At 32.9% G+C, this 25,308-nt stretch overlaps 1 protein-coding gene across 2 annotated transcripts in view; it reads right to left on the bottom strand.

The window, feature by feature from the left end:
* LOC136037888 (protein Hook homolog 3-like) overlaps positions 1-25,308 on the bottom strand; it is a 99,439-nt gene that overhangs the window by 23,914 nt on the left and 50,217 nt on the right. For both annotated transcript variants that reach the window (XM_065720742.1, XM_065720741.1), the window contains exons 7-10: positions 20,498-20,775; positions 14,507-14,671; positions 12,712-12,866; positions 8,680-8,814 (exon numbers count right to left, since the gene is read on the bottom strand). In XM_065720742.1, the coding sequence (XP_065576814.1) occupies positions 8,680-8,814; positions 12,712-12,866; positions 14,507-14,671; positions 20,498-20,775 (733 nt within the window). The remainder of the gene's footprint in view (positions 1-8,679; positions 8,815-12,711; positions 12,867-14,506; positions 14,672-20,497; positions 20,776-25,308) is intronic.

Here is a 25,308-nt window from a genome sequence, read left to right on the forward strand (position 1 = left end):
ACTTTTTCATATTTATTTTTCCATTTTTTTTAAATAATGCTAGAAAATCGTGCGCTCCCTTCATGAAAATTTTCTTCCCCCATGACAAATTCGTACAAGGAAAGTTCCCCCAACATATCCCCCTCTTCTCAACCCCCCCAAACCTAAAAATTCCCCTAAAAACGTCTGTACACTTCCAAATAACCATTACTATATGTAAGCACTAGTCAAAGTTTGTAACTTGCAGGCCTTCCCATGGGGACTGTGGGGGAGTAAGTCGTCCCCAAAGACATAATTATAAGGTTTTTCGACTACGCTGAATAAAATGGCTATCTCAGAATTTTGATCCGTTGACTTTGGGAAAATAATTAGCGTGGGAGGGGGCTTAGGTGCCCTCCATTTTTTTTGGTCACTTAAAGGGCACTAGAACTTTTCATTTCCGTTAGAATGAGCCCTCACGCAACATTTTAGGACCACCGGGTCGATACGATCACCCCTGGAAAAAAACAACAAAAAACAAACAAACAAATAAACACGCATCCGTGATCTGCCTTCTGGCAAAAAAACACAAAATTCCACATTTTTTAAGATAGGAGCTTGAAACTTCTACAATAGGGTTCTCTGATACGCTGAATCTGGTGGTGAGATTTTCGTTGATATTCTATGACTTTTAGGGGGTGTTTCCCCCTATTTTCTAAAATAAGGCAAATTTTCTCAATTGACAAAAATTGATGAGACTTATATATTTAAAATCAGCATTAAAATGCGATTCTTTTGATGTAGCTATTGGTATCAAAATTCCATTTTTTAGAATTTTGGTTACTATTGAGCCGGGTCGCTCCTTACTACAGTTCGTTACCACGAACTGTTTGAAAAGAATCAGTCTGTTTACAGGCTATATTAAATAAAGAACGAAAGAAAAAGAAGAAGAGACTGGCACTGATTGATGGAAGGCTAAAACACAAGTTCAAAATCTAAAATTTATTTCCTAAAACGTTGTATTATAAAATTTTGAGAAAAACACAAACACAAGACAATTGAGAATACAAATTTTAAAGAGGTCAATAAAGACTACTAATATCTAAAGATTAGGGCACCCATAATATCACACACTTTCTAAGAATGCCTTCAACCAAACAGCTGCCAGCAGAAAAAGCCAAAAAAAAGCTACCAGGTTAATTACTCCCATTGCAGATGGTTATATTACCCAAATTAGTCATAGATGTAGAATTAAGCATTCAAAAATTAATCTAAACAACTTAACAAAATATTGGATCAGTTTTTAGGTAACCAAACTATTCGGATAGTACTTCCCTGATTTTATTTATTTAAAAAAAAAAAAAAAAAAAAGAGTACATAAATAGTCAAAGATGAATAACCCGACGTTTAAAAAAAAAAAAACTTGTAATAGCTCTTTCACACTACGCCGTGGAACCTTTCGCATTAACATAGCTTAATCCTTTACGTTAAGTTAGGCAATCGTACAAAGCTAATTTTGCAGTTTACACGATTTTATGCAATTTTTAGTGATTTCATGCAATTTAACGAAGCAAATTTTGTCCGTAATTTAAACAGTACCAGGTAGACTTAAAGTACACCCCATCCCCATTCCAAAATTATTAATGTTTGTATAGTTCGTTAATTCTTTATTAAGACGATTATAGTGTCTGTATTGATTTTATTGTTTTCCTAGTGTGAAAGGACTTGTTTATGTTTGAAAGGCTAAACGAACCAAGCTTTATCGCTTAGCATAGAAAATTACAAAAATACCATCAAAAGTGAACTATTCAAAATTTAAAACCTGGAATAAAGATCCAAGGTTTGATCAAATGTGAAAGGCTTTCTAGGAAAAATATATTAATTCACTTTTAAATTAATTATTTGCAAATTAAGTTCCATTTTACTGCAGCTATCTTGGCTTTTCTATAGCGAAACAAAACTTAAGTAGTGTAAAATTTTATGCAGAGCTCTAGTCAACATGGCACTTTCTACGTTACGCCCAAAATTTGCTCCGTAAGTTTACAAAACATTAAATTAAGTTTTGAGTTACGTAAGTGTGAAAGGTTCTGCGGTGCAGTATGAATGAGTCATTATGTGATAAACTTAAAATCAATTTTTATCATCAGAGAAAAATTAATTTTAAAAAATTGAAATTAAATTTAAAAAAATTAAATTTTTTAAAATTAATTAAGAGAAGAAAATTCTTAACAGTTTTGTTACCCAAAAGCATATCCATTGCATCCAAAATTTTAAACAACAATTCAGTTGAGATAAAAAAAAAAAGTGAAAAGGATTACAAACAGGAAAACAAAATTAATTTCAGTACTGGTAACGCGAACCAATGCTATCTAACATAATTCATATGAATAGGATCAAAGAGCAATTGAATATGGTGGCCCTCGCTCTGAAGGCAGCCTAGCAAATTGTTTTTCGCAATTATCCCCGATTAAAAAATTTCAAATACGACCGGACAGTGACGATACATTTACAAATATAGAAAATGTTACTAAATTAATTATTTTAATTAAATTATTTTAATCGAATTAACTCATTAATTGCTATGAAGTCGGGCGTGACAACGACGATATTTCCACAAATATTTAAATGGAAACTAAATTAATTATTTTTCTACTTTAATTAGTTTAAAGAATTAATTACTATTAAATTGGGCGTGACGGCTATGCCCGATTTCTATGTTCACAAACATAGAAATTACTACTAAATTAATTAGTTTTATTTAATTTAATTAATTAATGAATTACTAAACTGGGCCTGACAGCGGAGACGTGTTCACTAATATAGGAATAATATAAAACTAAGTGTTTACATCCAAGTTTTTCCAGGCAGGCCACGACCCCTCTTCCAGCTTAAGTCAATGCCAACGTCACCACATTGATCCTCCCTTTGGCAACATGGTTAAAAAACGACTTCAGACAATTATTTTACAAGTGAGAAAATGCCAGAAATGACAATGACAAATACGGAAATTTGATAAAATATTAAATATCAATTATAAATCATCAAATGAATTTTGCTAAAATTTATGAGGCGGAAGAGGGGGGGGGGGGCTTATTCTGCATCCTCTTCAAGTGCTCTTGAAAATCAAACTGCGAAGCTAGTAAGTTCAGACATTTCATCTGAAACTAACAGCACTTTTAGACCCACTGAAGTTACAAACAGGCTTAGATAGCTCTAAGGTATCCTAATAATTGAGAAAAGACAAGTATTATAGTTACTTTCGTATCCAATTTCTTTCATACTTGATCATAAAGTCGAATTAAATAATAAACCCCCCCTTGGTGAAAAAAACCAATAGATTTGACACAGTTATCATAAATCATCACAGTGTTCATAATTTTGAAAAACTAATATTGAGGGTACTGGAAATCAAAACGCTCTTTGTTACCTTTTGTGTCAGACGAAGTTAGCCTGCATTCTAAGACTATCGATTGAGTCGAATAGTTTCTCTGGTATCTTATTTATTCCTTGAGATATTTTGAGGCTTGAAATTGATATTATATCCCCTTTTTCACTATTTGAAGCGATAATTATTAAAACCGAATTTTTGGAATAAAAAAAAACGGAAACAAATTATAAAAATCCAACTTTTGGTGTTCAAAATATCGAAATCGAGTTATAAAAATAGAACTATTGGTGCCAAAATCGTCTGGCTGTTCAGCTATTCGCGTTTTGCAATGTTTTTTAGACCAATAAAAAAAGAAAAAAAATGCACCTTCCAAAAGATTTTTACCAAGTCATAGGAATGCGAGCACTTGGCCTCCGACCTTAAAAAAAACATTTCAAATAAGTAAAAATTCAATATAAGAATAAAAAGATTTGAAGACAAAACAAAGATAATTAGAAACACAAAATAAATATAATTTTTTTAGTAGCAACAAGGTTGTAAGCACCAATGCCGTAGCACCAAGGTTGTAATAACCGTTATCACAATAAATCCGTTTGTGAAAGTCAGTTGAAAAATGAATACAATCAGAGTAATTTAGGGCTATAAAAAAGGAAAAAGTACCAGAAGTAAAAATTTAAGAAAACTTTAATAGAAAAATTTGAGATTATGGACTTTTTTACCCCTCTCCCTTCTTGAAGTTTTCGGTAAACAGTCTACTTTATACCTTCTCCAAAAAAAAAAGCTATAAAACGAAATTACTGCTTGATTACATTCAGATAATTTCTGAATTTCTCTGAAAAATTTATGAATACTTGGGTTTTGAGACCCGTCGAAAAAGAAAGAAAAGTATTCCCACCTAAGTTCATTTTAGTACCTTAAACAAGTTTTTTCCTTTACAGAGAAGAATGAAGGAAGGGGGGGGGGGGTTGAAGTTCTTCAGACAGATTTTAGCGGGATTTTCCACCTCGTGTACGGGAAGGGTTTAACTCATTCAATTACCGTAAATTACAATATTTTGATGATTAACTAAAACTCATTGAACTGTCAGCAGCTGAAATTTTGACCAAACACTCGAACGCTATTTTCACAGTAAGTTTAAGTATAGCAAGCCGTATCCAGCATTTATTTTTCTCGAGGGGACAAAAAACTTTAAAAAAACGCATCAAACAATTTTATATGCTAGCTTTTTACTTGTTTATGAGTCGGACAAAAATTTCGGGAGGACGGTTCACACCCAGTAACCCCACCTCCCTCCTCCTCGGACACGGCCTTGGATATTAGTAAGGTTAACTACTAATAAGACAAGCACTAATAAACAAATCACATAAATTAGGAAGCTAAAAATTTCTACGTTGATTATTAGTATTCCAAATTCAAAGAGATCATACAGAATTTAAGTCAGTCTACAGGAATCTAAACACACCAAATCATACAACTACTCAAACTGAGCAATCCCCTAAGATCTTAAACATAACTAAAAACAATCACTAAAACCTAATCCACACATGACCTGTAAAACATATTTAAATTAAATTTTGGTCTAAAACAGTAAAAACTTACAAACAAAGAAAAATTTAGTGCCGTCACTAAAAAAAAACAAACACAAATTATGTGTTTTCAGGCCTCCTGCACAACTCAAGCTTAAACTGTCTTTTCACAAGCACACGATTATAAAACAACATTTAAAAAGGTACGCCGCTTTCATTTCTCATAAAAGCCAAAAGGGTACGAGTGTGGCGTGTTTAATACTGGATCTTGACAAAAGATCTCAAATATTATTCGCTCTTATCAGTCCTACTGAATTCACGCAACACAAGCCCACTCTCTGTTTTCTTTAGTTCACATAACTCACCTGGCACATACATAGTTTGGGGGTCTCCAGGCCCAAGTCTTAAATCTCTCGCCCTCTACCCAAAAATCTCAAAGTTATTCGATAGTTTCTTGTGCGTTCTATAGGATTCGTCTATCCTTACAATTTTTTTACATCTTTATCTCCTCCCCCCCCCCCTATTCACGAGCCTGAACCCAAAACAAGTAAAAATATATTATCATATTGGTAAAAATTACTTTTTGAGATTACATCCAGTATTATTTTCGACGTAAATCAAATAAAACAAGTCATTCGACGTTCATTTGACATATATTTATGTCATTTGACATATAATTTAGACAAAAGCAGAATAAAAGCAGTAGAGATCTTAGATTCAGTTTATAAGATCAAAAGACATTGTCATTCAAGTAAATCCTTCAGATCAATTAGAACACGATTTAAAAAATTTGCCAAACTATAACATTCAAAATGGTTAAATAATAGATCACGGAAATAGTTAAGTGTTATAACCCTTCAGTTACGAGAAAAGCCTATGGAAGAAGAAATTCATAGAAACGTAAAAGCCCTTCAAATTACTTACGACCCTTTTCATACTGAATCAAGTTACAATTTAAATCCAATTTGAATTATAAATTTCAGTTAAAATTTTTGCACAGCCTAGTCTGATCTGAAAAGGGCCAAACAGTAATTGACACGATATGGTTAATTGATACACCAAATTTATAAAATTGGCAAAAATATAAACTAAAGTTCAGAATCAAAAAACAGTTGCTTTAAAATCATAAAACAGAAACATGGTTAGAGTATAAATCAGCCAAGGCTACAATATTTGATAAAATACACGAAATGATTAAAATGAAACATTTAGAAAATGTAACTGTATCCATAAGATATTATACAGTTTAATAGACTTGAATTTAATATCTAATAAAATAGTTGAACTTCCCTTAGACTCAGGAACATGAATTAAAATTTTTTAGGTCAGTTTGAGCAAAAGCAAAGAATAAAAAAAATATATATATATATATATATATATATATATATATATATATATATATATATATATATATATATATATATATATATATATATATATATATATATATATATATATATATATATATATATATATATATATATATATATATATATATATATATATATATATATATTGGAATTTGTTGAAACATCTAAAAAAAAATAATTGAGCATTAGCACAAGGCACAAATTTGGCTTGTCCAATATTTAGGGGGGGGGGCATTAGGAAAAAAGTATCAAAAACTATCTATCAACATTACAAACAATAAATAGTTATTGCTATAAATATTCTGTAACAATTTTCAATATTATTAAACAATAAATTGTCATTATTATAAATGCCATTCAACAACAATTATCAATATTTTAAACAATAACTCAATAACTATTCCCCAACAAATAAAGTATATTTATCTGTAATCTTGCTTCTAATTATAACAAGGATAATTTTGTTATTGGAAGAATAAACTAGGACAACTACTACTACCCCCCCCCCCCCCCCGTCGACACCACACTCTCCTTGTCAACTTCTTTTTATAAATAAAAAGACATGTTGATTGCCTAAGGACTTCTAATTTGTATTGCTGATGCATATAGTGACTCAAAGAGCTTCCAAGCCTCGAATAGTAGAGAGGAACATGTAATAGGGAATACCCTCAGGGCGATATTTTAAAATTTTAGCTTTAAAATTACTACTTTTTATCACAGTGGCATCAAGTCACGGAAATTAGGAGGAGGAGGGAGAGAGGACAAGACACATTTTTCAAAATCTTATGGGTGGGGGGGGGGGGGTATTTCTTCATTGAAAGTACCAAAAAAGAATATTTTTTTTTCAAAATATAGGAAGAGGGGGGGATCTTCAAGGAGACCAATGAAAAGTTGAAACATTAGAAAAAAGTTAAGTAACTTTATTAGAAAAGTTAAAATAGATACTCTTTAATCACAGAAAAGTGGGAGAGTTTAGAAGTGAAATTCTTTTCGTTTTCCTTAATTTAAAAAAACAATAATTTTTTTACATACCAAAAACAAAAACCCCAGGAAATATGTGAGGAATCACAGAAGAGAGTCTGAGCAAATTTTGGAATTATTTAATGATTACATGAGCTTAATACGAAAAATTTAACGTACCAAGGACAGTGAAGATAAAACCTAACTTTTAAACTAGCGTAAACTTACACAGTCGTATCTTAAAAAATAGGAAGAAAATGTTATAAAAAAGTGTGAATAGACCTAAGATGGGTCCGAGGATAAGATTTTAGTTTGATGTCCTTGGTATTAAAAACAAAAAAAAAAGATAAAACCAAATTTTTAAGGACCACAAATAGAAAAGAAAAAACTTGTTGTAGCAGACAATGCACGTTTCAGTTTATTCTTTTTTTTCAATTTTTTGAGATTACCGAGACCAGTATGTGGCCGCGAAACCAAACTTGTATAAATGCTACCTTCGTCTATTTCTGATTGTACCAAACGGATATTATAATCAGTATCAATATCATTATCTACGAGTTTATGATCATTATCTAAGAGCTGGTGACTTTCCAATTGAAAAGCTTTTTTAGGAATTTCTTCATAGTGATTGTTTTCAGGTATGGGTTTCAATTCTATACCAGAACCAGAAAAATCGCATCTTTGAATTATGTGATCATTTGATGTGAGCTGACCGACCATTGAGTCATCTGAAAAATCTCTTTGCATTTTGTTAGTAATTACAATCACTTCTATAGGATTGTGGGCTTCGCTATCATCTGCAAATGGTATTTCTTGCAAACATTGATAAGCGGGAAGTAATTTCAGGTTAGGAGGGTGGGGGAGTTTTAGATTTGGCAAGCTTCGGACTTTGTTAATATCAGGGATATTTCTGTTTAAGAAAGAATTAAATGAGTTAACATGCACTAGTTCTTTTCGTTTTGATTCACACTGAATAGGTGGATCCATACTTTTAAGTGGGTTTGACAACTCTATTACTGACAAAGATCGATCATTTTCACCATAAGAGGATATCGACTCAGTTCTTGCCCTGGGAGGGGAGGAAAGGATATCTAACAATATAAGTTCCTCATCATCAGACTCAAGACATGGGCAATCAATACTTGCTACATCAATGTGCCACGACTTATCAGAAACGGTTTCATAAACCTGATCGCGAGAGGGCGAATCAAATTCAGAAGTGGCGTTGGATGTGCCATATGGGGAATGACACCCACTGTCTGTACTCGGTTTAGAATAGCGCCTACCACACTTCATGGGCAGACTATACCCAAAATCAGTAGTAGCATACCATCCAAGCCCACAAGTTTGAGAGCGCTTTAACCTAAAATCATTCAGCTCATCAGGAAGAAAAGGCATAGACCTAAACATTTCATGCTCTTTGCGACATGATGAAGATGAAAGCTGGGTAAATTGGGAATCGACAACTTTAACGGACCTATTTTCACTACTTAGCTCCTGTTCCCGATCACGAAGGCTTTCGATTGTCAGCTCCATTTCTTCAATCTTCGAACTTTCAAATTGATTTTCGCGCAAGCGCTTATTTTCATGCTCCAATCGGACAATTTTCTCCCTAGAAAGAAAAAAATATACGTTAACTTTCCATTTTTATGAGACACTATGACTGGAGGGAGGAGGAGGGACCTCCAAGAATAGAACTTTAACAAGATGTTCATAAGAAATTTATATAGAAAAGAAAGCTCAAGACTTGTGTATAGACCAATTGACTACTAGAAACAAATGCTCAAAATACTTTAATTTCACTATAGTTATTGATGAAAAGGCAGCGGGGTCTAGCAAATTATTTAGCTGAGACTTACGAATATACAGAATAATTTTTTTTCAATATTAGAACTGAGTTTATTTTTCAAATTAAATTCTGATGTTTGACATATTTGATAATTGATCTACTGGCAGCGCATTAAAAGATGAAAAAAGGAACTAAAAAAACAAAAAACAAACATCATTTTCATGTTCTAGTTGGACTATTTTCTCCCTAGAAATAAAAAATATACGCTACCTTTCCAACACATAATGACTGGGAGGGGGAGCATCCAAGAATACAAATTTAACAAGTTTGTAACACATTCATATAGAAAATAATGACAAAACTGACTTAAGCCCTAATGGAGCGACTAAATGCAGGGCCCTGAGCTTGGTTCCAGTGACAAAATCATGCCAAAGCGTCTCCATAACAATTGAAACAAGAAGAAGAAGAAAGAAAAATTAAACACCAATAGACCGTTGGAATGGAAACTAGGTTTATTTCTCATATTAAGAGCACTTTTCTTTTAGTTTATCAGTTCCTCAACCAAATTTTTGCAGTCAGTTGCCTTCTTGAGAAGTACTAACTGTTTTTTAATCAAAATATCACGATTTTTACTATTATCGCAAAATTTTCTATAGTTTTTAATTAGATCACACATTTCCTTTTTTTTGACAAATTAACCCCGCTCCCTTCCTTCCAAAGAAATTATATTTCCTGCGCTTGGACTACTCGTGTCGTTTATATATTCCATGTCTGTACAGCCATATTATTTTTTTAGTCACAATAATCACAGAGTGATAGTGATAAAAAACATGGCATCAGGATCACACCCAGAAATCCGTTGTGAAGAGTAGGGGGAGAAGCTAAGGTTGAGGATCCCTGTTTTCTTACTCACATTTATTCCATGAAATGTGCTCTTCAAGAGCAAAACAAAATTTAAAAGTTTCACAGGGGTATACAGCTTAAAATGGTAGTTTCATATTATGAGGGATTCTTCGGGGAAAAAAAATACGTACAAAATACGATTTTTGCATCTTGAAAATAAAAATAAATCTAAAAGAGCCACACGCGCATACAACTTTCAATACCAATTTCGCATTAAGGGGAGTTCTCCCAGGAAAAATGTTTACCTAAAATACACTACTTAGGCACGAAAACCCCTCTCCTTCCCTAAAGAATCAACCAGTCGTGCACATATGCAACATCTTGACCCCGAAAATACATAAGCAACATATTGACCCCCCTCCAAAATAAGAAGAACATCCAATACAAATCTCAGCAGTCTTTACTTTTCAAAGTTTTTAGCAAAAGCAGCAAACTTAGAGAACTCGATCAGCGAATCAGTCAAGTAAGTCAGGCTTAGTTGCTGGCTGTTAAATGCGATTACTAACTTGAAATCCTGTGACTTGAATATTTCTCTGTTTTCAACATTACACAGACGTTAGTCAGACCTAAAGAAATTTGGGGAAGGTAAACAGGAAGGGTGTGCAAAAGCACAGGATGACTGGCCCTCATCCCCCCATTGCACTTCCTGGCTGAAGGGCCTTGAGACGGCGAACAGCACCGTCGGTTCGGACCTTAAGGGTCTAGTGTTTTCAACGTTACACAGACGTTAGTCAGACCTAAAGAAATTTGGGGAAGGTAAACAGGAAGGGTGTGCAAAAGCACAGGATGACTGGCCCTCATCCCCCCATTGCACTTCCTGGCTGAAGGGCCTTGAGACGGCGAACAGCACCGTCGGTTCGGACCTTAAGGGTCTAGTGCCACATCCTTTACCTTTTATTTAAAAAATCAGGAAAGAGGATGAAGTAGTTAACATTTAGTTAACATTACAACCTGTGATTGATCTTTCGGGCTATATCAATTATAACTCAATCAGTTAATATCTGTAAAATGTTATATCAAGCAAAATCAGTCTAGAACTGGACACTACGGACAAAGAACGGACACTACGTTCTTTTTTTTTTCTTTCAGTGCTTGCCATACAAGAAAATCGTCAAAAATTGTCATATAAAGAACGGACACTACGTTCTTTTTTTTCTTTCAGTGCTTGTCATATAAAAAATCGTCAAAAATTGTCATATAAAGAACGGACACTACGTTCTTTTCTTCTTTCAGTGTTTGTCATATAATAAATCGTCAAAAATTGTCATATAAAGAACGGAGGCTACGTTTTTTTTTTTCTTTCGGTGCTTGTCATATAAAAAATCGTCGAAAATTGTCATATAAAGAACGGACACTACGTTCTTTTTTTTTCTTTCAGTGCTTGTCATATAAAAAAATCGTCAAAAATCGTCATATAAAGAACGGACACTACGTTCTTTTTTTTCTTTCAGTGCTTGTCATATAAAAAATCGTCATATAAAGAACGGACACTACGTTCTTTTTTTTCTGTTCTTGTCATATAATAAATCGTATAACTATTCATGGAAATAGAGGCCCATATACAAAATAATTTTTCTTAAAGATATAAAAACATTTGAGCATATCACCCTTTCGTCACGTGAAAGACTAAAGGACGTAAATACCATTTCCTCAGGAGCAAAACACGAGTGTGCCCTACCCTTCTAAAAAAAAATTTCTACATCTCATAGGCATGTAGGTAGGTAGGCAGGCCTTCTTATACCCAAGGCTTTCCCTGTACTAAAGGGACTATACAGGGCTTCTCTTATTCGTAATACTTGGAACTTTGTGTTTGGGGGAAGGAGGGCGAAATACTATTCTACAGCTCTAAAGAGTGTATATTAAGTTTTGTTTGCTTTTTCTTCTAATTTTGCAATAATAACAACCATGCCGTGTATAATTACATTCTCCTTTTTAAGTATCCTTGGAAATAAAGTCAACTTTGTGTAATTAGTTATGAAATTCGCCCATTCTTGCTTCTTACTCTGTGGTATGTGTTATTAGTAAGAATATAGACTTTTTTGAGACGGGGGAATTTTGTGCTTGGGGTGGATTTCCGTTTGAAGAATCATCCTTGGGGAGAGAAATTTTCAGAGAGGGGGGAGAATATTCCAGGGAAAATTTTACACTGAGGGAATTTGACAGAATTCTTATACAAAATTCTTGTTAATTGTCGTACATTATCTTTGCAAACTTAAATTTGCGTGTGGAAATGTTCCGAGGGAACTATCCGGGGGCTATTTTGCACGTGTTTTGATTTCCGGAAAAAAATTATATAAAAGGAGGCATTTCCAGAGTGATCAAGAAACTGAATAGATATTTAAGTCTTTTTCAAATGAAAGTATGATAAGGATCATTTTTCAGGCTGAATCGTCCGCAAGAAACTTTAGAGGGAGGGATTTTCAGCGAGGATGGAACTGTCTGGAGGAAACTTGACGGCGGGTGTACGTTACGTTGGATCAAATTTTCACGGAGGAATTTCCCATGAGGAGGGGAGGTACAATTCATGGAGACTGTTCCAGATATTCTTTATCTGAGAACATCTATGATATGAGAGAACATCTATGAACATCATCTGAGAACATCTCAGATTATCTCAGAACATCTATTATTTCTTCAGATCAAGGACTCATCTCTGTGTTTCAATTCATCAAATTAGCACAAATGACCATTATGTATTTGTTGAATTGAGATTGAAGTCTATTTAATTTATTTATTTAATTTAGCTGAATTGTTTATTATTAAACTGAAGCTTAGAATTAGATCAGAATCCTAAACAACTGAAGCTGATCAGCTTACTTGACGTCAGGGGGTAGAATTTGCAGCACTTCAGATGGTGAAGGCATTGAGGTTGAAGAGACATCTAGCTGAGAGGTTGGTGTTTTTACGGAGGCCAGCTTCAATTCCAATTCTTCATTGACCTCGCGAAGTTTGTCTCGCTCATTCAACAGCCTCTGGAATAAAAGTTCAACATTTACAAGTCACCACTAAGGGACTGAGCAACCGCCACTCCCATCTTTATAGAAAGAACAATTGTTTACGTACTATAAATGAAACTAGAAGCAGATCTATTCAGACATGCTTACCGGGTTTGTTTCAAGAATCCATTCTAAAAAGTCACACGATTGTTTTTATAGTTGATAGCTACAATTGAAATGAAATAAAGATATTGAGAAACTGGTAAAACTTTCAATAAGACAGTCAACTTTACAAATAAGAAACACGACTTTTTGTACAAATAAAAGTAAAAGTCATAATATTTCAGCTTTAAAGCCGAAAGCCTTTATCAACACAGAAAAGGAAGAAAAAACTAAAACTAACGTTAACAAATTAACACGTATATAAAAGATGAGAAAAATATATAAAAATCACAAACCAGAAACAGAAAGGACACAACAAAAAGGACACAACAAAACACGGTAAAATTATAGCAGTTCATATAACAGGCTTACCAATAAAGTGAATATACCACTCGATGTCTTTTTTTTTATGTTCTTTACGACTATAATAATCGCTTCTACCGTAAATTCAAATTTAAGAACTTTTTGAGCTCCTAAAAATGACGAATTTTCAAAATATTATGACAGTTTATAACTGACTTACCAATAAAGTGAACATACCACTCGATGCTTTTTTTTATGTTCTTTACGAATATAATAATCGCTTCTACTGCAAATTCAAATTTAAGTACTTTTTGAGCTCTTAAAAATGACGAAATTTCAATTGAAGTATGAGTTATTGGTCGTTCTCCGACAAAATTATACTACGTTTTCTCAGCGCCGTTTTCAGCGACCGCTATATACTACTATGCAGGACTGAGTCATCTTCTGACACGAGATTCCAGCAAAATGAAACAACACTTAGAGGTATAGATGGCAGCTAACATAATAGTACATAGCAATCATTCTACCATGTATTTTGTTGAGTGGATTATCATTTTAGACTTATTTGAAAACAACAACTATAGTTTATGAAATATGAGTTTCTTTTTGTTTTTAATCTTATTTTTTGTATAGCATTTGTTTTTAATCTTATTTTTTATGTATATGTTAATTAATTTACGAGTTTTTTTTTTCACCCTTTCATAAAGGTTTCCTTAAGTGAAGCCGAAATAGTCGAAACTTTATTATTATTATTTTCTAAAAGTCTTTTGTTACTTTTTTGCAAAGCTCGCTGTTTTTTCAAAATGTAAACCATTTTTCGATATTTTAATTTTAGTTTTGAGATATATTACATTCGATTTTTCTAATTATTAATATCTCAATAAATTAATTATTTTTTCGTCTTTCTATACTACCCATCATTCAAAAAATAAACTCCTGGGCACTTGCTGAATAGAATCTTCTAACATAATATTTAATCTTCTAATATAATTATTATAATTTCTAATAAATTAATAAATTAATCTAATAAATCTTCTAATAATCTTCTAATAATAATCTTCTAATAATCTAATAAATTAATCTAATATAATTTCTAATAAATTAATATTTAATCTTCTAATGTAATATTTACCTATAACGAATCTTCTAATACAATAGAGGAGATAAATATGTGATTATTTTATATTTACACTTTAGAGGAGAAGACTTACTTCTTTTTCAAGGGATAAAGCAGCCAACTTTTCCTGGAGCCTTCTCCCTTCGTACTCAAGCTTATCAACATGCTTCGTTTCTTCATTAAGCTTTATTTGCAGCTCAGATAGTTGCTTCCTGTGGGCTTCAAGTTGGTTCTTCCAAGTGGAGGATTTCCGAATCTCCTAATTGAAACAGGGAAGGTAAATACACAATTATTTCTTTTCTAGACAATTCTGCTAAATATGACCTAAGCCATTAAAAAGTTCGTTAATCAACTTTGGTGAAGGTCCTAGAGGATGAAAACATAGATCCCTTGTGACTTACCTCTTACAGCCTTTTACCTCTAAAAACATTTTACTACCTCCGATGAAAAGTAAAGCTTGTTTGTGGAGGAGGTAGAGGAATCAAATCACAAAGAGAAAAAAAAGAAACTTCTCCAATGACACCTCCAATAGTACAAATAGTATTCAATATACATAAAAAAAAAACCCATCAGAATTGAATGGGCATTTATAGTTCATTGAGCAGGAAGTTGAAATACTCATAAATATCGAAATTAAACAGACACTTAGTGTCGCCATTCTAAAAGAAGAATAACCGGCTTTTCTAATTAAAGGTTATACGTCCAGTCAAACCAAAAACATACATTACTCTTTACACATTTAATATATATGACACAATCATCCAAACAGTCATTGTGTTGCGAGAGCAACACTTTGGTTTTGTCCCGGTTTTTTTTTTTTTTTTTTTTTTTTTCCTATGCCGCCGATCTCAGCTTATTCCTGGAAACTGGTAAGGGTCTAACCTGTGCGGTTTTTACGGAAAGTGTGGACCTCAGGCCGGATTGATGAATATGACATTACATTTTGGAAAGCTCCGTAGAACTCTTGCCTGGGGCCAAAAAGGATGGTTTTTGCTTGTCCTCGAGCCAGAGCCTATGGTATGCGAAGTGAAGTGGAGTTATATAGCCTATGTCAGAGAGGAGTATCTGAAGTTGTGCAGCCAAGCTTTCGTTTCATCAAACCATGTTTCTGCTTTCGAGTGGAAAGCTCCGTTCTAGCAGGCAAGCAGGCAGGCACCAGTTTCAAATTGAAGATGGACTAAAATCTATAAGTGTTAAATATATGCGGTAGTTCCCCGGCCCCACAGCCAATATATCTTCTTTGAGTGATAAATAGAAAAATTTACAGAAACAAAAAAGTGCGATTTTCCCACGGGTCCGAAAGTGCTGCCATCTATTGTTTCTAGCCATTTCTGTTCGTGATTTCAGCTGACTTTACCATTCTTTTTTTTCTACTTGGGATTGCAATAGAGAAATGGTATCAGATATACCTCTTAAACTTTAAAAGTTCTCTCATTGCTAAAGAAATTAGAGCTTATCCTTTGCTCCTTTCTAAGTGGTGGTGTTAGAAAGTTGGCCTCCGGCAAAAAAGTCAACTTTTGAACTAAGACAGATAGAATTTTTTTTCAATGACAATCGATAGACCTTGATGAGCTGATCAAAGTATATGTCATCCATTTTTTGTTACAAAAATTCCTTCATGACATACACCAGTTTGAAAGTTTCAAGGGGTTGACAACTTCAGTGGTAAGGTACACACTTGAACCAAAAATAGGCCGATACCAATTGTGAGATATGTAGGGGACTTCCAAGCAACAGTCGATTATTAGCTTATAATCATCTTTGGCAATGAGAGGTTTGCAACTTTTGCTGATTGGTGTACCTATTATCTGTTTCTGGTGTAATTGATGGTAAGAACAACTTGGTTCCCGATTGTAAGACATGTAGGGGAGTTGTAAGTAATAATCGGCTGTTAGGCTACAATGACTTCAGCGACAAGGGGTTTGGAACTTTTGCTAGTTGGTGTACCCATTATTTGTTTCCGGTGAACTTGGATGTATATCCCGGGAGAGGGACTTGTAAGTAAGAATCGGTTGCTAGAGGAGGCTCACGAGGGGCTACAAATTTGTGCAAATTGGTACACATCTATGGAATCAGGGACCCATAAATTTCCTGTAATGACTCGCCATCCAATAATAAGCGATCCTGGATGGCGAGTCATTACAGGAAATTTATGGGTCCCTGATGGTATTTTGATCCTGAAAAGTTACAGATAGCTTTATAATACCAACTAGATTACATAAGATAATGTTCCAAGTTTCCATTCGTCACGATGTCTACGATTGAAAAGGATAAAGTTCAACCGGCTGCAAAGTGACATTTAGGGGCCTAGTAAGTAATAATCGGCTGTTAGGTTACAATCATTTTCAGAGATGAGGAGTTTGCAACTTTTGCTTGTTGGTGTACCCATTATTTGTTTCCGGTTGAACTTGATGTCTATCTCGGGAGAGGGACTTGTAAGTAAAAATCGGTTCACTTTAGGCTAGAAATTTGTCCAAATTGGTGCACATTGTATTCGATCCCTGTAAATCTGTCGGTAAAAAAGTTCATATCGATGGTCTATCAATCACTGTAACCTAGAATTAAGATGTTACGCAACGGGTACAAACGATAATACAAAACAATGAGGTAGTTTCGTAATAATTAATAGAATGTCATCTATGGTATTTTGATCCTGAAAAGCTCCGGATAGTTTTATAATTAATACCAACTAGATTATACAAGATATTGTTCCTAGTTTTCATCCGTTACGATGTCTACGATTGAAAAAGATAATGTTCAACTGGCTGCAAAGTCAATTTAGTCCTTTCTTTCAATATTCTTTTGTTGTTGTTTTTTCAACGCTGGGGTGTGATCATGTGATTACTGATTGCGTTCTTCTTTGAACATACTGTTTTAAAAGCTTCGATAGGCTGACAACTTCAGCATTTAACCGATAGCGAAGAAACAAAACCAAAGTGTTGCTCTCGCAACACTTTAATCGGCAAAGCCGGACAAAGGTTGCCGCAACACTTCACGTTGCCCAGGCAACGTAGGTCTAGTTTGAATTGTAGTTATCCATAGTTTTAAAAGCATTTTACAAAACCAACCTACCAAAATTATTCTCCTATATTTAGGGGAAGTAAATGTTTTTTTTTTCAATGAAAACACCCGAAAAAGCATTTTTCAATGAAATACCCAAGACATATATTTTTATAAATCCAGAGGTAGGGGGAATCATTAATAAGTAGGAAGAAAAACTGAAAAAAGAAACACTTTGATTTAAACAATCCGAAAGCCCGATCCTCGTTTTGCAATGCTTGAACGAATCGAAAAAAGATCATAATTTTCATGAGTGACGCCATCAGCTTCTAATTTCTAAGCCGAAATAACCAAGGATCGAGCGAGTCTCACGACTCCACTTCTCCATCACATTATAGCTGTTTTGAAGTCGTTGTAATGTAAAGGCATGTAAAGGCGTTATTTCTTAAAAAGGGGATATTTTACATTAAGCCGTTATTCATCGATGTTTGAAAGACGTTATGTAAAGCATTGAAGTTTTAACGTTAATAAAGAGAAAAACTTAACGTTCAAAAGCGGTGATGTGAAATTATCCCAATCAACTGAGCTGAAAAAAAAAACATTTTTAATAAAAGCTTATACATACAGTACTACTACTACTACTACTACTACTACTAATAACTCACTGTAGCACCAAGCCGCCTGAGGCCAACACAGCTACGCACGCTCCTCCTCCAACCTAATCTATTTAAAGCCTCCCTCTTTACACCCTCCCAGGAAGTTCCCATTTCCAATAATTAATTTGTATTTTTCCAAGTTTGCCTTCATTTTTAATGTCAGGGTTCTCCTATTTTATCACAGTATGCGCAAGTAGATAACATTTAGAAATAAGGGCTACATTAGCCTCAGATTGTAATCAAAAAGCTCAAAAATTCTTAGAAATCAACTTTGGTAGAAATGAAATGCATTTTACGAAATGTGTATATCTAATTAGTGTGTTTAGTTTGGGGCAACAACATTACGATTTTAATTACTCCTGATAATTAATGTATAAAGGACAATGAAAATAAAATGTGATTTGAAATCTGAAATGAAAACCCTGATTTGAAAAATGAAATGAAATGAATGAAAACAAAATCCAATTTTTTGAATAGGCTAAGAAGAAACATTAAATTTTTAATTAAAAGGATACCTCCATATGCGATTATTTTGTTTTGAATGTGGCAAGGCGGCCAAGATAAAAAAAAGTGAAAAATCCGCGAAAAAACAATCTAAAAATATATAGCACCAGACAGCTTAATAAAGTGCAACTTCCCTTTTATTTTGGTTTGCTTTCATATTTTTTAAAGAACCAGAAAAAATTCCTAGAGAATCGTGATTTTTAAGCCTGATTATTCCAGAGGCGGTTTTAAGGGGGATACAGGGGGCGCTTGTTTCGTGCTCAGATATTTTAAGGGTGTGAAATTTCAAATAATATTACAACGGTTATAATCATATAGTAATTTTTAAAATTACATTTTTATTAAAGTAAAGTAGAGGGCGCAATTGGCAGTAAGTATAAGCAGATTGAATCCGAAATTTTCATTTTCCCCATATCTTCATCACTATTCCTAGAAAATAAAAGCAAACAGACTGAATTTATTTAATCTTAATTTTTTTTTTTTTATTTTGTATTTAAACCTGTTCTTATTTTACAGGATGTCAAAGTAATTAATAATTTATTAGATTCTAAAGTAAGAAATGTCAGATTTAAATAAATTAATAAATGAAATGAAATAAATAAATGAAATAAATGAAAAATGTTGTTGACATTTGCCCTGAAATTTTCAGAATAGAGGGGAGGGGGTGCTAATCAAGATTTTGACGCAGGCGCAAGAGAGGCCAGAAACGTCAATAAATTATACCTATTATGGGGCCAAGGGTAAAATGATTTTATTTTGATTGTTTATTAAGCTTCACTGCTCCTGCTACTGATCCACCCACAGATAATTGACAAAATTCATATAGTCCGTCAAAAACGGACAGTCTTCACCAACATTAACTGAAATATTTTAACTTCTGTTGGCAGTATTTTCATATTTTCTTCTCTAATGCAGAAATCCTTTAATGGTGGTATTAACGCACAAACTGATATAAAAATACCACTCCTTCTTATTACTCAGACTAACATATTGAGTTTAGAACAATCAAACAGGCAAAATATGGTAAATCATATCCAAAGCGATAAAACAAAGCTAGCGTCAAAGGCCTGAGCCAATTTGTTGAATTCCTGACATATGAGACAGCTTGCCGTATCAATATTTAACAAATTAAGACCATTTCAAGAATAGTCCCTGAACGACCTTGAGTCAAAAGAAGTGAAAATAGTCCATTAAGTGAAGTTAGGTATGGAGAGAGATAGTGCTAGAACTAACACGAATAGAAAATATAAATAATATAAAGATAATAATAAAAAGATAATAATAATAATAAATAAGAAAATAATATAAATAAATAATATAAAGCGAATAGAAATAGTCAGAAACTCAAAAACAGTAGCTTATTCTAATGCAATAGACCTTTTTCTCAAATTCCAATTTGTATCTGAAATTAATGTTAAACTTCAAGAAGATGCAGATAATCATGATATTATTTTAAAATTGGATAGAAAGACGAAAAATGGTGCTAAGAAAAATATTTATATCCAACAAGACACCAGAAAGTAGTCATACGAATAACTACTTTCGTAGTTTTGATCAGTTCTGTAAATTTTCAGGTTGTGTTCCAGCACCATTGCATAAGCTAAAATCAGAATTTGTGAGACTAAAGTTAAAGTCCCAAAAATAATGTTTCGTGCTGTTGCTTTTTTAACTTATTTTTAGCGGATTTTTCACATTTTTTTTCTTATTATTTGGGGGTCGCTACAACCAAAGACTGTATAACTGTATGTGGAGTTTATCATTGCTAATACCAAATCCTAATTCGTCGTAATTTTCTAAGATATATATGGTTTCGCAAATTTGCACTTAACCAATTAGCACAGTCACATTTTCTTGTTTCCTCTACTCGGCATCAGTACTCGGTACCCGAAGCCCTTAAAAGCTCTGGAAACTGTAACATGACTTGCCTCTTCAAGACCCATATTTCTGTGCAAATATTCGGTATTTTTATCCTCCAAGGCCTTCATTTGACTCCTCAATTCGCTACATTCTTCCAGTTTCTTCCTCAGCCCTTCAACAGTAGCCTCTGCCTTTTCCAGTCTTCCAGCTGCCTCACGAAGGATGTCAACTTCATCCTTCAGACTCCGTGCTTGATTTGCTGCTCCCTGTAGCTCATCTTGACGGACACGAAGGTCGTTCAGTTCACGTTCAAGCAATTCTGTTCTCAGACGATATTCATCACGAGCTGCAACAAATTCAAGAGTGATTACCTGGAGTTGATCCTCAATCAGATATTGGAATTTTTATTCGTAAGAACAATTCTGTTTTGCTAATTTAACTGCTATACTATCGGTAACCACGAGAAAACTTAAAACCTAGGAAGCATATCATTTTTACCGTATCCAAAGGGATTTTCATAGCATAGAAAATTCGGAGTTTTTCAATAGGCTGGGACCTAAAAAAGAACTGTTTTTTTTTTTGGCACTAAGATGGAGAGAGCCTTTGGCTTGCTTCAGTAACTTGCGTGTTCTAGCTACGGTTTCCTCTGGCTCCGACGAAGTTGGCACACGTCCCAAAACACAGTCCTAGTTGATAAAGTCCTAATAAAGGAATCTTTCTCTCTTTCTAAATTATAAAAAATGTCTATGAGCTCGGAGGTTCTCTATGGACCAGTGCCTGGGCCTGAAAAACAAAACTATTTTTGGCACTGAAATGGAGAGGGTCAAGTATTTTCGGCTTGTTACCAGGTTGAAGAGCTGTAAAACGTTGTATTTTTAAGTTAAAAACGGCTTTATTTTATAAATACAGGTGTACTTTGCAAAAATTTATTATCGATAACCTATTAATAACTGTTGACAAAGTAAATAAGGATTTCATGGATTCAGTTTTGGCGCATATCCGGCGCATAGAGTTGATATTCATAGAGGTGGATCTGGAAGTTCTATGGAAAAGTGAAATCTTTTTCTTTTTTTCAGTTATTTTCTGTATTTGATTTGTTTGAAGGTTGGGTTGGACGCGCGAAGGGATAATTTGAATGAAATGAAGGGTAGTAACAAAATTACGAGTGAAGAAAGTTTTTTGTGTTCTTATTGTTCGAAAATTGTTCTTATTTTCGAAATATTCGTCTTTTTTCTCTTCTTCTTTACTTTTCTTTCCTCTTTTTGTCTTTACATTGGCTCACAGACATGGGATACGGAATTATCATTGAATTTAGATTATGGATGATTTGAATATTTTTCAAGTCCCTGCTGGTAGGCTGGAGGAACTGGAAAAATATCCTCTTGACATAAATAAATATTTTCATAAATTTTCGTCAAGATCAAGATATGTCAGTTCCTTATATTGCACCTAAAAATAAATATTTATGTATTCATGGTCTTCCACCTTTAAATAATCATATAAAACGAATGTCATTTTGGAATTGTAGAGGACTAAATAGCAGCCTAAATTTTTTGCAATTAAAAATTTTTTAAAGTATCTTCAACAGATGTGTTGAAGTATCTTCTTTATTTTTTTATCTTGATGTTTATATATATATATATATATATATATATATATATATATATATATATATATATATATATATATATATATATATATATATATTATATATTTACTTATATTTACATTTATTATATTTTTTTTTTAACTTTATTTTTATATCTTGATTTTTTTAAAGTATCTTCAACAGATGTGTTGGGAGTTTGTGAAACATTCCTTGACGAAAATAATACATTTCAACATTATGAAAATTATCGATTTTGCGGTGTTAGTCGCAAAAAGATCAGGAGGGAAGGAGTAGGTATTTTTATACGAGATAACTTTACATCTTCTTTACGTAATGATTTTATGATTTGAAATGTTGAGATGCTATTTGAGAGTTGTGTAGTAGAAGTGAATGATGGAAGAAATACGTTTTTGGTAATTGTAGTATATCGGCCACCATCGTCTAGTCTTCAAGAGTTTTTAAGACAATATGAGTCATTGCTAGATGCTCTGACCCAACAACATCCATTTTATGTAATGTTGATTTAATGCGTCATAATGCTGTGACATCCAATAAGGGATTGGCATTTTTGAACATTTCATTTTTGCATGGTTTGTTACCTACTTGCTTACTACTGTCAAGAATTTGTGATAACCATGCAACTTTTATTGATAACATTTTCACATCACAAAATTGCTCTGATACCCATATTATTTTAAAAGATACGTCTGATCATTGTGTTGTTGTTTCTGACTTCCCTGGATTAGGAATGGAGCGTGGAAAGAGACCAAATAAAAGTTATAAGAGGGTAATTAACCAGAAAAAAATAGATGAGATGAAAATAAAAATAAGAGATATAGACTGGAGTGACCTGTTAAATATTGAAGACCAAAATCAGTCAATTGCTTTATTTTATAGTAAGTTTAACCAAATATTTAACCGAGTATGTCCTTTGGTATTAAGAAAAAGTCAGGATTTACCTCGTAAGCCATGGGTTACTCAAAGCTTATTAAATAGTATAAAAGAAAAAAAATAGATTATATAAGGTAAAGATGCAGTATCCAAATGAAATTAATATTGAAAACTTTAAAAAATATAAAAATCGGTTAACTTTTGTTCTTAGAGAGGCAAAAGCAAAATATTATCAAAAGAAAATTAGTGAATGCGATTCACCGCGGAAAACATGGAAAATAATAAATGAAAGAATAAATAATGTCAAAACAAGAAATTTTCCATCCCATTTACAACTAATGAAGGAGTTAAAATAACGGATGAGAGAGTAATAGCAGAAGCATTTGCTAACCATTTTAGGAAAATTGGACGTGATCTGGTGGATCAAATTTCTGATGGGACACATAATCATAGAAAATATATTCCAAATAAATTAGATAAGACTATTTTTATGTACCCTATTCAGTTCTTGGAATTTCAAAAAGCTGTTACTAGTTTGAAAAACAGATTTTCGATAGGATGTGACAGTATGTCGACTTCTCTATTTAAAGAATTAGCTGAAGTACTTAGTCAGCCACTTTTATTTATTTTTAATTCTTGTATGAAAAATGGTCTTTTTCCAGTTTATCTTAAAGTAGCTAAGGTTTTACCTTTGTTTAAAAAAGGCGATAAGGATAATCCAAATAATTACAATTATATTATAATTATATTATATATAATATATAATTATATTATATATAATATATAATTATATTTATATAATTATATTATATATAATTATATAATAATTATAATTATAATATAATATAATTATATAATTTATATTATATAATTATATTATATGTAATTATATTATATTAATAATTATAATTATAATTACCAAATAATATTGCTATTTTATCACCTGTTTCTAAAGTTTTTGAAAAAATAATAAAGTGTAGATTTACTTCATTTCTGGTAAAGAATGATTTTTTTCTCCCAATCAGTTTGGTTTCTTGTGTGGTAGGTCAAAAGAGCAAGCAGTAGCTGCTTTACATAATTTCTTATCAGATGCTATGGATGATAGTTATGGCGGCAACTATATTTTTTGACATTAAAAAAGCTTTTGATACAATCGAGCATACAAATCTTTTTGATAAATTGGAAAATGTAGGAATTCGTGGAATAGCTCCTGAGTTAGTCAGATCTTATTTATTAGAAAGAAGTTTTACAGTCCAAATTGGAGAGGAATCATCTCATATTTTTCCTTTAGAAAATATAGGGGTTCCACAAGGGTCTGTATTGGGGCCGTTACTTTTTTTTATATACATAAATGACCTTCCAAAATGCATGTCTTCGGACAATGAATTATCAATATTGTTTGCAGACGACACAGCAATTAGTTTGAAGGCTGGCAACGAGGAGGACCTACAAATGGACCTCGAAACTGTTGCTTTTAATGTAAATTCTTGGTTTCATGCTAATCGACTAATACCTAACCTAGAGAAGTCGGAATTTGTGATTTTTGGGAGAAGTTCGAGAGCAGTGAAGCGTGTGTTAATTAAAACTATTAGCATTGGAGCTTTCTCTATAAAAAGAGTGGATGTATTTAGATATTTAGGTATCTACATTGACTCAACTCTGTTTTTCAAGGCGCATATTAATAAACTCGAGGCAACAGTATCCAGGAATCTCGGCTGTTTGCATAGAGTAAAGTTCTTGTTTCCTTACCAAATAATGAGAAAATTATATTTTTCATTAATGGAATGCTATTTTCAATATTGCCCGACCGTTTGGATGCTGACATTCCATTCACATTTACGAAGACTCCAAATAGTCCAAAACAAGGCAATAAGAATCCTGGACCTTTTTTTAACACACCCTAGGAAGACAAAAGAATTATCTGAAATTAAAACATCATTTTTATTTCTTGATATTCTTCATTTACAACAAATTTTTCACCTTAATATAGGCATATGGTTTTTAGAAATCCAACGTAGGGATAATTTTTTCAATAAAATGAAACTCTTGGTTGAAAATAAACATAGCCATTTATCAAGAGCAAGGAGTAAGTTTCTTTTTCCTTTTATTAAAAATGAGAGATCAAGACTAAGTTTAAGATATCAACTTCCTAAGATTGCCAACAAATATAAACTACTTGATTTAATAAATGAGTCACCATCACTCTATACATACAAAAAGAAATTGAAAGAGATAGTTCTTTCTGCCTATAGTAGTGGGACTGAATGTAAAGTGATTTATTTATAAATTAGTTTATAAGTCCCATCCGTGTCTACGAGCCGATTTTTTTCCGCTTTCTCTCTCTCTCTCTCTCTCTCTCTCTCTCTCTCTCTCTCTCTC

Source organism: Artemia franciscana, chromosome 17, assembly GCF_032884065.1.
Source record: "Artemia franciscana chromosome 17, ASM3288406v1, whole genome shotgun sequence".
Taxonomy (NCBI): Eukaryota; Metazoa; Arthropoda; class Branchiopoda; order Anostraca; family Artemiidae; genus Artemia; species Artemia franciscana.